This window comes from Dryobates pubescens, chromosome 3 (genome assembly GCF_014839835.1).
Source record: "Dryobates pubescens isolate bDryPub1 chromosome 3, bDryPub1.pri, whole genome shotgun sequence".
NCBI classification, from domain to species: Eukaryota; Metazoa; Chordata; class Aves; order Piciformes; family Picidae; genus Dryobates; species Dryobates pubescens.
In genome coordinates, this window is record NC_071614.1 from 23327138 (window position 1) to 23340409 (window position 13272).

The following is a 13272-nucleotide window of genomic DNA, read 5'->3' on the forward strand; positions in this document are numbered from 1 at the left end:
CCCGGCCCCCGCCCTGCCCGGCCCCGCACACGGGCTGCCATGAGCGAGCGCCCGGCGGGGCCCCCCCGCCGACCCCCGGACCCCCGCACGCTGCGGCCCCGCCCGGCCCCGGTCCCGGCTCCAGCCCCGGCCCGGGGGATGCTGCGGGGGCGGCGCGGCTGAGCCTTCCCCGCCCCTCCGCTGCTCCGCTTACCCTCCGGCCCGGCTGCTCCCGCCGGCCCAGCCCCGGCCCAGCCCCGGCCCGGGGGATGCTGCGGGTGCGGCGCGGCTGAGCTCCCCAACCCCTACCTAGGGCCGCTCCCCGCCGCCGCCCGGCCCCGCCCGCCGCCGCCATGGCCGGTAAGTCCCGCAGCGGCTGCGAAGCGCTGAAGGTGGTGGCCCGGTGCCGGCCCATGAGCAGGAAGGAGGAGGCGGCGGGTTACGAACGTGTCCTGGAGCTGGACGTGAAGCTGGGGCAGGTGAGCATCCGGAACCCCCGCGCCGTCCCCGGGGAGCTGCCCAAGACCTTCACCTTCGACGCCGTCTACGACGCCAGCTCCAAGCAGGCGGATCTCTACGATGAGACCGTCCGGCCGTTGATAGATTGCGTGCTGCAGGGCTTCAACGGGACCATCTTTGCCTATGGCCAAACCGGGACGGGCAAGACCTACACCATGCAGGGGGCTTGGACGGAGCCGGAGAAGAGGGGCATCATCCCCATGTCCTTCGAGCACATCTTCACCCACATCTCCCGCTCACAGAACCAGCAGTACCTGGTGAGGGCCTCCTACCTGGAGATCTACCAGGAGGAAATCAGGGACCTCCTCGCCAAAGATCAGAGCAAGAAGCTGGAGCTGAAGGAGAACCCCGAGACAGGGGTGTACATCAAGGACCTCTCCTCCTTCGTGACCAAGAACGTCAAGGAGATTGAGCATGTGATGAACCTGGGGAGCCAGACACGCTCTGTGGGCAGCACCAACATGAACGAGCACAGCTCCCGCTCCCATGCCATCTTCCTCATCACCATCGAGTGCAGTGAGACGGGGCCAGACGGGGAGGAGCACATCCGCGTGGGCAAGCTCAACCTGGTGGACCTGGCTGGCAGCGAGCGCCAGAGCAAAATGGGGACCCACGGAGAGCGCCCCAAGGAAGCATCCAAGATCAACCTCTCCCTCTCCGCCTTGGGCAATGTAATCTCCGCCCTTGTGGATGGCAAGAGCACACACATTCCCTACCGGGACTCCAAGCTGACCCGCCTGCTGCAGGACTCCCTTGGGGGCAACGCCAAGACAATCATGGTGGCCACCTTGGGCCCGGCCTCTCACAGCTACGACGAGAGCCTCTCCACCCTCAGGTTTGCCAACAGGGCCAAGAACATCAAGAACAAGCCCCGGGTGAACGAGGACCCCAAGGACACCTTGCTGCGGGAGTTTCAGGAGGAGATTGTCCGCCTGAAAGCCCAGCTGGAGAAACGTGGCATGCTGGGGAAGAAGAGGAGAAGGAGCAGCCGGAGGAAGAAGATGGTGGATGGAGAAGGCACCACAGAGAACGAAGGGGATGACGACAACGAGGACGGTCTGGAGAAGAACATGGAGAATTACTTGAAGGAGCAGAAGGAGAGGTTGGAAGAGGAGAAAGCTGCAATCCAGGATGACCATAACCTGGTGAGCGAGGAGAAGCAAAAGCTGCTGCAGGAGAAGGAGAAGATGATAGAAGATCTGCGGAAGGAACAGGAGGCCACAGAGCTGCTGGCCACCAAATTCAAGGTATGTGTCACCATGTGCCGTTGCGAGCCGTGCTGGGGGACCTGCTTTGTCTCCATCTTGGAGTGGGGTGCTCACATGGGTCCCAAGCGAGGTGCCCCGGCAATGTGCCTGAGCAAGATGTCCGAGCGGGGTGTCCAAGAGCAGCCCCATGCTCCTGTGCAGTGCTAGGTCGAGGTTGCTTTCAGACATGAACCTGCATTGGGACCTTGTATGGCAGCTTATGGGGGCACAGGGTAGAAAGGGCCATGGGAGAGTGGATCTCTGCTGGCAGAAGTGTGCTGTGCTCAGCTCTCGTGACTCTTGACACAACAAAGCAGCTTGTGGCAAGGTTAGGGAGTGATGAAGGTTCATCCCTTGTGGCCCTGGGAATGTGCCAGCTCTGGCATGCTCCAGAGTGCTCAGGGATGTGGGGCTGAGCACAAGAGGGTCTGTGGCAGCCCCAGTCCAGCCCTGGGTGGCCATGTTGGAGGTCTGGGGCTGCCCCACTGCCCCACTCCATCCCTGGTGAGGCTGGGGGTTCATTAATCCCTGCCATTGCTGCTGCAGGGCTGGGATGATGGTCACTGTGCTGAGGATGGAGCCATGACACCCTGACCCTCCATGTCATGCTTTGACACAGCCCCTCTCTCACCACAGTGGCCAGGCTGGAGACCTAGCATGGAGCCCTCGGGGAAGGGACATGCCTGGGGTGTGGGTCCCTGCCTGGGGTTTCAGAGCTGAGCAGGGGGATGCTCTCATACCGTCCTCCAGGGCCTATGTGTGTTGCAGCCAGGGATGACTGGTTGTACCTAGGGATGCATGGCAGTGCCTAGGAGTGCATGGCAGTGGGCTGAGGTGCATGTCAGTACCCAAGGACCCATGGCAGTGTCCAGGGACTTGTGACTGTACCCAGGGGTGCATGATCGTGCCCAGGGGTGCATGGCCATACCTGGATACTGGCAGAGAGGCCATGGCCTGCCTTGGCTCACACCAGGATGCGTTCAGGACTCTGGTCACCAGCTAGTGTGACTGGTGCCCCACAGGGGATGTCCTGGCAGTTATGATGCTCAGTACAGAGGTGGGCTCCCTGCAGCTGGTGGAGTGCAGGTTGTGTCTGGCAGCCATCCCAGGAGGTCTCCTCATCTGACACGGCGCAGTGGGGCTGGCTCAGGGCCATGGCGTGTCCTGTAACTGCTGAGTAATGAGGCAGGGCCAGAGGCAAGGTGATGCTACGTCCCTTTTGGTGGCCTTTGGAGCTGCTCCCCATACCAAGACCCTCTGGGCATGAGAATATGGCAGAGTCACACAAGAAAGACATCACCCCAGGGGAGAAAACCCACCATGTACCAGCAACAGAGGGACAGAGCCTCCCATGATGCTTACCACACTGGGCACTGCCATGCAGGACATTTTGGGGTATACTGGATGGTCTTCTGGTGCCCATGGGCAGCTCTGCCAAGGAGGCACCAATGTGGAAAGAGCCCTGTGTCCTGCTCAGGTGTTTAATAGCCTCATAGTGCCCATGCCAAAGGCAGCTGCAGTGACACAGCATCACTGATAAACCCTTTCATCCTTGGACCCTACTGGAAGGGCTGGCAGTACCATGTCTTGACCAACACCCCAACACCCAGCTAGACCCACTCTGGTCTCTCCCAGCTCTGCTGGAGCAGGACATACCAGGGAGGGCACAGGCCAGCATGGATTGCAACAGGGACCAGCTGAGAACTGCACTTGGAAGAGAAGATGCGAGGAATGAGGGGCCTGTAGAGACTTGACCAGGCTGGAGAGCGGAACCTCATGAAATTCAACAGAGGCAAGCTTAGGGACCTGCACCTGGGGAGCAATAACCCCCTGCACCAGTACAGGTTAGGGGATGACCTGCTGGAAAGCAGCTTTGCTGAGAAGGACCTGGGAGTGCTGTTGGACAAGTTGCCCATGAGCCAGCAATGTGCCCTCATGGCCACAAAGGCAAATGGTCTCCTCAAGTGCATTCAGAGGAGTGTGGCCAGCAGGTCAAGGAAGGTTCCTCCCACTTCTGCTCTGCCCTGGTGACACCAGATCTGGAATTCTGGGTCTAATTGTGAGCTCCCCAGTTCAAGAGAGACAAGGAACTATTGGAGAGAGTCCAGCAGAGGATAACAAAGATGCTGAAGGAACTGGACCATATCTGAGAGGGAAGGGCTGAGAGACCTGGGGTTGTTTAGCTTGGAGAAGAGCAGCCTGAGAGGGGTTTCTTCTCAATGCTGATCAATATCTAAAGGATGAGGGACGAGAGGATGGGACCAGCCCAGTGGCACCCAGTGACAGGACAAGGGGCAGGCAGGACTGGAACCCAGGAGGTTCTCCATCTGAAGATGAGGAGAAACTTCTTTACTGTGACGGTGCCAGAGCCCAGGACCAGGCTGCCCAGAGAGGCTGTGGAGTCTCCTCTGGACAGATTCCAAACCTGCCTGGCATTGTGATTGTGGGCAACCTGCTGTCTGTGACCCTGCTTTATAAGGGGGGGCTGGGCTAGATAATTCCAGAGTTCCCTTCCAGCCCCCACCATTCTGCAATTCTGTGAAATGGGATGGGATGTGGTGGGATGAGGGGGAATTGAAGGAAGGGATCAGGATGCCTATGCATCATCCTAGAGTCCAACTGAGCTATGGAAAGTGCTGCTGTGGGTGGTTTTCTTGCATCATCTCCCTGGCACATCCCTCTGGGCTTGGAGCTAAGCCCCCTGCCCAGCTTGGCACAGCTCACCATGTCTTGGCCAGGTCCAGGTCCCCACTGCTGGCAGCTGCTGCACATCCGCAGCATGATGTGCAGCTCATAGCTGTGCGGAAGGAAGCGAGACCTGAAACAGTCTGGGCTAAGTGCCAGCAGCCCTCTGCCACATCCCCATGGAGGGGGCACATCACTCACACCTCCTCTCCACCCCCTTAGCTGGCCTCTTTGTGTACCACACCGAGAGCTCCACCCCAGCAAAAGCAGGACTGAGGATGGGGTGCCCAGGGCAGGGATCAGGGATGGGAGCGACCACCCTGCGAGGCTGGCCTGGGGTGAACCCCGCAGAGGTGGTTAGTGGCAGAGCCATGCTCCGCCCCCCAACCCTGCTCTTCCTTCCCCTAGGCAATGGAGAGCAAGCTGCTTATCGGCGGCAGGACCATCGTGGACCACACCAACGAGCAGCAGAAGATGCTGGAGCTGAAGCGGCAGGAGATAGCTGAGCAGGTAATGGCATGGGGGCCTCCCCTGGCTTAGATGGGTGATGCAGGTGTCCCGGGGTGGGACTGGGGGGGTTGCCCCTCCCAGCTCTGAGCTTTGTTCCCTGCGCTGCAGAAACGCCGGGAGCGGGAGATGCAGCAGGAGATGTTGCTGCGGGACGAGGAGACCATGGAGCTGCGTGAGACTTATACCTCCCTGCAGCAGGAGGTGGAGATCAAAACCAAGAAGCTGAAGAAGGTGAGATGGCAGGTGGAGACAACCGTCCCTCTGGCCACCAGAGCTCCAGGGCTCTCCACAGCCCCCGAGCCATGGGGCTGAGGGCCTGCTCCTCTTCCCCAGCTCTACGCCAAGCTGCAGGCTGTGAAGGCGGAGATCCAGGACCAGCACGACGAGTACATCCGTGTGCGGCAGGACCTGGAGGAGGCACAGAACGAGCAGACACGGGAGCTGAAGCTGAAGTAGGCGGTGGTCAAGTGTCCCCCATCCCTGGGCAAGGCTGCACAGGGAATTTGGAGCAAAAGGGGGGTGCTCAGAGCCGAGTTGGGGTACACGGAGAACAACAAGGCTGTGTAGAACAGAGCTGAGGTATGCAGAGCAGAGTTGGAGTGCGCAGAGCAGAGTTGTGGTGCGCAGCTCACAGCAGGGTGGGCTGTGGCTGAATTATGTGACGTGGTGGGGGGAGCTGGAGGTAAGTGTCCCTTGAGGGCACCTGGAGAGCCTTCTCTGGCCACAGCAGCTTTGGGGGAACACGGGGTGAGTCCCAGGCCCATGAGAGCTGTCAGTGGTGGCACCTGCTAAAGCTGGGCAGTGCTTTCCCTCTGGAATTACAGAATCATGGAATTGTTATGGTTGGAAAAGACCTTTAAGATCATCAAGTCCAACTGTTAACCCAGCACTGCCAGGTCACCAATAAACCATGTCCATCAGTACCACATCTGCATGGCTTGTAAACCTCTCCAGGGATAGTGACTCCAGCATTGCTCTGGATAACCTATTCCAGGTCTTGGCAATCCTTCTGGGGAAGAAATTGTTCCTCATCTCCAACCTAAACCTCTCCTGATGCAAGCTGAGGCAGTTTCCTCCAGGAGCCTCCCAGTAAGAGATGAATCTTCTGGAGAGAGCAGATTGGTGGAGAGGAAGGGTGGGGGGGCTTCTGCCTGGAGGAAAGCTTGAGGAGCTGCTGAATGTCTTCACTTCTCTCTGGTGTCCTGCCATCCTCTTCCTCTCTCACCTTTCTGTCACTGGATCTATTCCTTCAACCTCCCCATTTCCATCATGTTTCCACCCTCTGGATGTTTTCTCACTTCCTTGGGTCTCCCTTTCTTCCTGACATCTCTTTCCTCTCCCTTTTTGATGTGTTTTCTGTCATTTGTCCCATTAACTCCATCCATTCTATCTCCTTCCCACCCCACTGCTCCCACTCTGTCTTTCTCTGTGCCCATCACTCACTCAGGTACTTGATCATCGAGAACTTCATCCCACCGGAAGAGAAGAACAAAATCATGAACCGCCTGTACTTCGACGGTGAGGAGGACCAGTGGAAGTTCCAGCCATTGGTGCCCACTGGAGGGTATGTCCCCAACCCTGACCCAGCACTGGCAACCTGTGGGTACAAAGCTTCACTTAGCAAGCAGGGCAAGGATGTCCTCAGGGCTGGGGCAGGGCCCTTGGGATGCTTGCGGCTGCCTGCAGGTGGAAATCTTCTCCAAGCCAAGCCCCATGAGGAAAGGCTACCCTTTGCCCACTGTAGACAGGCTCCATTTGTCACTGGTTTTAGTAGGTATTCATGTTCTCCAGCACATGGTCCTTCCTTAATTTACCTTTCAGAAGCAGCAGCCAAATGAAGAAGCGGCCTACCTCTGCAGTGGGATACAAGAGACCCATCAGCCAGTATGCTCGCGTGGCCATGGCCATGGGGTCCCATCCTCGGTACCGAGTAAGTACAGGGCACCCGTGGGTGCTGAGAGGACAAGAACCCATTGGATAAAGGGGATGGATGGATGGGGGGATGAATGGATGGGTGGGTGGGTGGATGGACAGACAGACTGATGAACAGTGGGAGAGCAGATGGAGTAAACAAACTCAAGATGATTTGGCATGCATCATTTCAAGCTCCCAGTTTTATCCCCACCTTATCCCCTTAGGTGGGTTGGATTAGTTGATAGGTTGGATGCGATGATCTTGAAGGTCTCTTCCAACCTGGTCTATTCTATTCTTAGTAGGATGAGTAGCCATGCTCTTAGCTGATCCTTGAGCTGCTGGCTCACTGGCTCTGGCAGCTCCTGCCATTCAAAGGACAGGGCCACTCAGCCTTTCTGTTGGACTCAGCCCCAGGAAGGACCAGAAGACCTGAGCAGAGCAGGAAGCCTGGGGTCCAGTCTGGAGCTTGCTCTGTGGCTGCAGCAGCCAGAGGAGGGTCCTGCTCCCTGGCATGGTGGTCAGCTTCTCTCAGTAGCATGGTCTTGATGAAGCTTTGCTATATGGTGACTCCTTGTGTTGATTTTGCCTTTGTCCTGTCCTTCTGCAGGCTGAGAACATCATGTTCTTGGAGCTGGACCTCTCCCCTCCAGCCATCTTTGAGTTTGAGCGGAGCAAGGACACAGCAGAGCAGGACCCCCGGGCTCTCCACCTGGAGAGGCTGATGCACCTGGACAGCTTCCTGGAGAGGCCAGTGTCATCCCGGGTGAGGAAGTCCCGCTCCTGGTGAGTGCCAGCAGGTGGGAGATACGTGTTGGGAGTTGGGGCATGGACTTGGGGCAGGTGGAGGACTCATAGCAGAGCTGCAAGCCTTCCGTTCCTTTTGGGGCTGAAACTGGCCATGAGTTTTTGGATATAGCTTTGAGAACAGCTGTTGCACGGCTGTAAAAACAGGGAGATGATGTCATGTCATCATGTACATCTCAGGACAGGAAAGATGATGTCCAGCTCTGGGGTCCTCAACTCAAGAAGGACATGTACCTGCTGGAGTGGGTCCAGAGGAGGCCACAGCATTGATCAAAGGGCTGGAACACCTCTGCTCTGAGGACAGACTGAGAGAGTTGGGGTTGTCCAGCCCAGAGAAGAGAAGGCCTTATTGTGGCCTTTCAGTGCTCAAAGAGACTGAGGAGAAAGACTGAGAGAGACTGAGGGACATGATTGAATGCTGAGCTGGCAATGCTGGGTTAACAATTGGACTTGGTGATCTCTTCCAACCAAAATGATTCCATGATTCTGTGACATTTTAGCAGAGCTTGCTGGGTCAGGACAAGGGGTGATGGCTTTGAACTAAAAGAGGGGAGATTCAGACTGGATAGAAAAAAGAAACTGTGCTGAGCATGGTGAGACCCTGGCCCAGGATGCCCAGAGCAGTGGTTGATGTGCCATCCCCGGGAACATTCTAGGTCAGCTTGGATGGAGCTCTGAGTAGCCAGCTGTAGCTGAAGATGTCCCTGCTGAGTGCAGGGGCCTTGGACTAGATGGACTTTGGAGGTCTTGTCCATCCCCAACCATTCTGTGATGTACATATCACAGATGGTAAGACATGAGGTATTGTTCTGCCCCGTGCTGGCTGTCCTTTCCTGCTGCCACCATAGCAAATGGCTGAGAAGATGTCTGGATTTTGGGGAGTGGAAGGCAGGGGAAGGAGAAGGAACCCTTTTTGTTTCCGTTCTTCTCCCCGTGCAGGTGCCAGACGCCGCGGTCACTGCCCTCCTCCACCACGCATGTGTCCCTCGCCGCCAGCTCCCCGCGCACCGCCACCATGTCAGCTCAGGAGTGACGTCCTGCACCCCCTCATCCCCCTCACTGACTCAGCAGCAAGGACTGTGCCCCTGCCAAGGGCTGGGAAGGGGCCCCAGCTGGCAGCACCTCCACCAGTCCCCGTTCGTCTTTGTCTTCAGCTACTTCTGTGTGCGCCTGTGTTCCTGTGAGACGCGGACGGACAGCCCCCGGGATGAGGGGAGCTGCCCGCCTTCCCCCCGCCCCTCCCCCCCAACCTGGATCTGTCACTTTATTTATTTAAGGTATTTATTTATGGAGTTGTTGATGCGCAGGGTCAGGAGCTGCGTTTGGACTGGAGGACATCCAAGGCTGGAAGCGGGCACCACGTCGATGCTCCCTGGGTATGCTAAGCTCCCGTGGTAGGGCACCGCCAGCCTATTGCTTGCCATTGTGCTCCACAGAGCAGGCAGGGGAGGGCTTGTGCCCCTCTCTGGTGGCTTCAGCAGAAGGTGAGGCAGCCCTGGACTCCGGTGCTGTGTTTTCTTTGGTGGATCCTGTGGAATTTGGTGATTTCTACAAGGATTTGGAGGCTTCAAATGGAGAGACCACCTTCGCATTTGGAGACCATCATGGTGGCAGCACCTTTCACTGGGCTTGTGAGAGGCTCAGAGCGGCTCTTGAGCCTGCCTCAACAGTGGTGGCAGCAATGACATCTCATTGACTTCTGGGCATGGCTGTACCTCCAGGAATGCCAGCTCCATCCACAGAGAGGGCTTACAGAGCAACCAAACCAAGTCAGTTCTGGTGCTCCCAGGACTTTGTTCACCTGTGCCATGCTCTGGAGATGGCTAGCCTTGTCCTGTTCCACTGCCTGACACTCAGCTTGCTCCCATCCCTGACTAAGTGGGTGCTTAGCTCCTTACAGCAAGAACGGGAGGTGGAAATCTCCATCTCCTTCCACCCACCCCTCCCAAAGATACACGTAGTCTGGGGAGCAATGCTACTTAAGTGAAACCAGAGGTGAGTGTCCACCATCCTGGCAACTAAAAGCACTGAAGAAATGCTGGAGAAGATAGTGTTGCCTGGAGGAGTGATGTCAGCATCACTCTCCTTCAAGCTGGGTAATACCATGTGGAGGTCACTACATAGCTGGGGGAAATTTCCCAGTGATTGCATAGGTTGTGGAGGGATGAATGTGAAACGGGTAAGAGGGGACAAGTCATGAGCCACTCTGGTGATCTGAAACCTGTCCTGGGCAGAAGCACATGTAGGTGCCAGGACATTGCTTGGTGTTCCTGATTGATTCAGCTTTCAGTAGCTGGACTTAGGGAAGATGGGTTCTTGTTGAAGACCATCCCTGGCAGTGCGAGGCCAATGGCTGTGGTTTCCAGATGGGTGGAGGTGAGGGAAATCCCACTTTGTTTGACAAGATGCTAATAAATGAGGGAGCAACCCCCAGGTTCACATGGGAGAGTTCAGGTCTTCAGAGCGACATACGCTGAGGCCAGTCCCTGGGAAGGCAGATCTGAGAAGACTGCAGGTAGGAACAGTCTTCTGGTGACAAAGAGAATTGCTTCTACCCCACACCCTGATGATTCCTGCACACAGGACCCAGGGTGAGGGACAGAGACTGAATGAAGAACAGACATGGAGCAGAGACGTGGGTTGTGTGTCTACTATAGAGCAGTGCAAGTCCCACCCAACAAGGGTGTCAGCATGCTCCATGTAGGTGGGCTGGGGGATCCACAGACCTTCCCATCCATCACCTGACAAATCCACTGACAAGTCCCACAGGGTGTCATCTCCCTATCCTATGTAACATCATCCTGCCTCGTGTTCTTGATTATCACCTTCTGTCACCATCTTCTCATACCCACCTGTGCCTCATAACAACTTCGTCCTCTCTGATATCTTTGCCCTCTTCTCCTCTACCCCAGCAGCTGGCTTGTAGGCAATTTTGGAAGCTGTAGGTTGCTCCCAGAACTGAGCTCATCTGCATCAAGCAGCAGTCAGGTCTGGTCTGTGCTCAGCCTGGGGAGAAGGGTGCAGGAGGAAGGACATTGTAGGAATGAGAGGTGAGTCCCTTCTGCAGCTTGTGAGCTTCTACCTGCAGGTACCACCAGCAGCAGGTTGTCCATGAGCATCCCCTGCAGCAAGTTGGCTCTGTCCCAGTGGGACACAGTGGATGAGAGATGCAGTTCTTTATCTCATTTTCAGGCTAGCATCTGGGAGTCAGGGTCGAGAAGCACAGACCTCAAAGGACAGAAGCTGTCTGCAGGCTTGCCTGCAGCAATTTATTTTCCTCCCTTCTCTTCTAATTGCCTCAAGTTCACCTTCAGCTGTATCAGCAGCTTGTGCCTCAAGTTCACCTTCGGCTGGATCAGCAGCTCATGAAGCTCCAAGAAGATGAACCACTGACAGTCTCTTTTACCTCAGTTCTCTACCCAGAGCATGGGAAAGCAAGCTCATGAGCTGATGGTGGCCTCTCATTCACCCTGGCGTGTCCCAGGCCATGGAGCATCATGTTGAAGGGTAGATGTGCTGCACACCCACCTCCCACAGCACACATTAGTACTTACCTGTGTCACAGCAAAGGACAGGTCCAGATCCAGCAGAACCATGGTCATGGTAGGCTTCACATGGAAGCCCTTCCAGCAGAGCACAGGATAAGTTAACAAGCAGTGCAGGAGGGGATGAGCCTCTTTCAACATCCAAGTGCTGCTTGTATCACATCTCCAGTGTGCATGGATCTGACAATCTCCATCTCTCTCCATGAGTGTGGCAACTTCTCAGCCTTCTTAGCACAAACCCTGAGGAAGGTCAAGAGCAGATGATGGTGATGTGAGCTGAGACCAGACAAGTCCGTGGTGGTGTGTCCTTCTTGGGAGGGAGTGTTCATCTTCTGGAGGGCAGGGCTGATCTTCAGAGGGACCTGGCCAGGCTGGATCAATGGCCCAAGGCCTTTGGGGTGAGCTTCAACAAGGCCAAGTGCTGTGTCCTGCACTTGGGTCACAACAGCCCCCTGCAGTGCTCCAGGCTTGAGGAAGAGCGGTAGTAAAACTGCCCGGCAGAGAAAGGCCTGGGTGTGTTGGTTGACAGCCAGCTGAAGATGAGCCAGTGTGTGTGCCCAGGTGGCAAAGAAGGCCAACAGCATCCTGGGTTGGATGAGCAATGGTGTGGCCAGCAGGACCAGGGGAGTGATTGTCCTCCTGTACTGGGCACTAGTGAGGCCGCACCTTGAGTACTGTCTTTGGTTTTGTGGCCCTCACTACAAGGAAGATGTTGAGGTCCTGAATTGTGTCCAGAGAAGGGCAATGAGGTTGGTGAAGGGTCTAGAGCACAACTGTTATGAGGAGCAGCTGAGGGAGCTGGGGTTGTATAGCCTGAAGAAAAGGAGGCTCAGGGGAGACCTTTTCACTCTCTACAGCTTCCTAAAAGGAGGTTGGAGTGTTGTGAGGGTAGGACTCCTCCCAAGTAACCAGGACAAGAGGAAGCAGCCTCAAGTTGCACCAGAGGAGGTTTGGTTGGATATTAGAAGAAACTTCTTCACTAAAAGGTTTATCAAACACTGGAACAGGCTCTGCAGGAAGCTGGTTGAGTCACCATCCCTGGAGGTGCTAAAAAGACAGCAAGACGTGGTGCTGAGGGCCGTGGTTTAGCACCAGAACTGCTAGAGCTAGATCGTGGTTGGACTTGATGATCTTAAAAGGTCTTTTCCAGCCAAAGTCATTCTGTGTTTCCATGCCCTTGCCCAGCCTTCCTGCATCACTGCAGCAAGCTCTGCTGTGTTTGTGACATTGGGTGTTGGTGTGTCAGTGTGTGTGTATTGACGTGGGAGCGTGTGCAGCGGCGTGCGTGGGGTGTGTGCGTGTAGCCAAGAGACCTATCGACCATCCACCCGAGTGACTGTACAGAGGGCACATCCCAGGGTGGGGGGAGGGGGAATACAGGGCTGGGCTGGGGGATTTTTTTTTGTGGTGGTGGTGGTGGGTGGTTTAGTTATTTTGGGGTTCACAGTTTGGACTTCTGCTCTTTTTTTTTTGGTGTGGAGGGGGGTTGGGGTCTCTTTCAGGCTAATTGACAAGATGAGGGCCTCGATTAGGACCAAATTTTTGTGCCTGTTGCTCTGGTGATCTATTTAGGAATCAAAAGTTTACTGTGTGGTGGCCCATCCTTGTCACTCTATACATATGAATATACAGGACATATTATAAATATATATATATTATACATACTGTATGGAGAGAGGTCATTAATCCCACCCTCCCTCTGGCTTTGGATGGACACCTCTTCAATATGCTGTAATGTAGCTTTGACCCAGTGCTGGAAGCAACCAGAAAGCGACAGCACCCTTCAAAAACTGGCAATGACATCAATAAAGGAATGAGCATCATTGGAAAGGGCGTCTGCAGCCTCCTTCATCCTCAGCTACAGCCAGCTGGGAGCCTACGGCACCGCCGTGCCGCAGCCGATGAGTGCAGCTCTGCATCGTGCGGCCAGGTCTGGGGGCGCTTCATGGGCTAGGGGTGATGAGAGACAAGGATCTAGGATTTGGGCTCTTGCTGCTCCCACAAATGGGTACCAATGCCTGCCCACCACCATGGATTCCTCCCATTTTGTCTAAGATAGAGCATCTGTG

The 13272-nt window shown here is 55.9% G+C and overlaps 1 protein-coding gene across 1 annotated transcript; it reads left to right on the forward strand.

Annotated features, from left to right (window-relative positions):
- KIF3C (kinesin family member 3C) lies at positions 1–12595 on the forward strand. Its single transcript, XM_009905094.2, has 8 exons — positions 1–1745; positions 4839–4940; positions 5049–5171; positions 5274–5392; positions 6388–6504; positions 6762–6870; positions 7462–7637; positions 8598–12595. The coding sequence occupies exons 1-8, from the start codon at positions 333–335 to the stop codon at positions 8689–8691; spliced, it is 2253 nt and encodes a 750-aa protein (XP_009903396.2). The 5' UTR covers positions 1–332; the 3' UTR covers positions 8692–12595.
- The last annotated feature ends 677 nt before the right edge of the window (positions 12596–13272 follow it).

Excerpts from the sequence above, each read along its gene's own strand:
- KIF3C (XM_009905094.2), top strand. The coding sequence starts at position 333 with ATGGCCGGTAAGTCCCGCAGCGGCTGCGAAGCGCTGAAGGTGGTGGCC. Across the intron at positions 6,505-6,761 it reads CCATTGGTGCCCACTGGAGG|AAGCAGCAGCCAAATGAAGA; the intron begins GTATGTCCCCAA and ends TTTACCTTTCAG. Across the intron at positions 7,638-8,597 it reads GTGAGGAAGTCCCGCTCCTG|GTGCCAGACGCCGCGGTCAC; the intron begins GTGAGTGCCAGC and ends CTCCCCGTGCAG.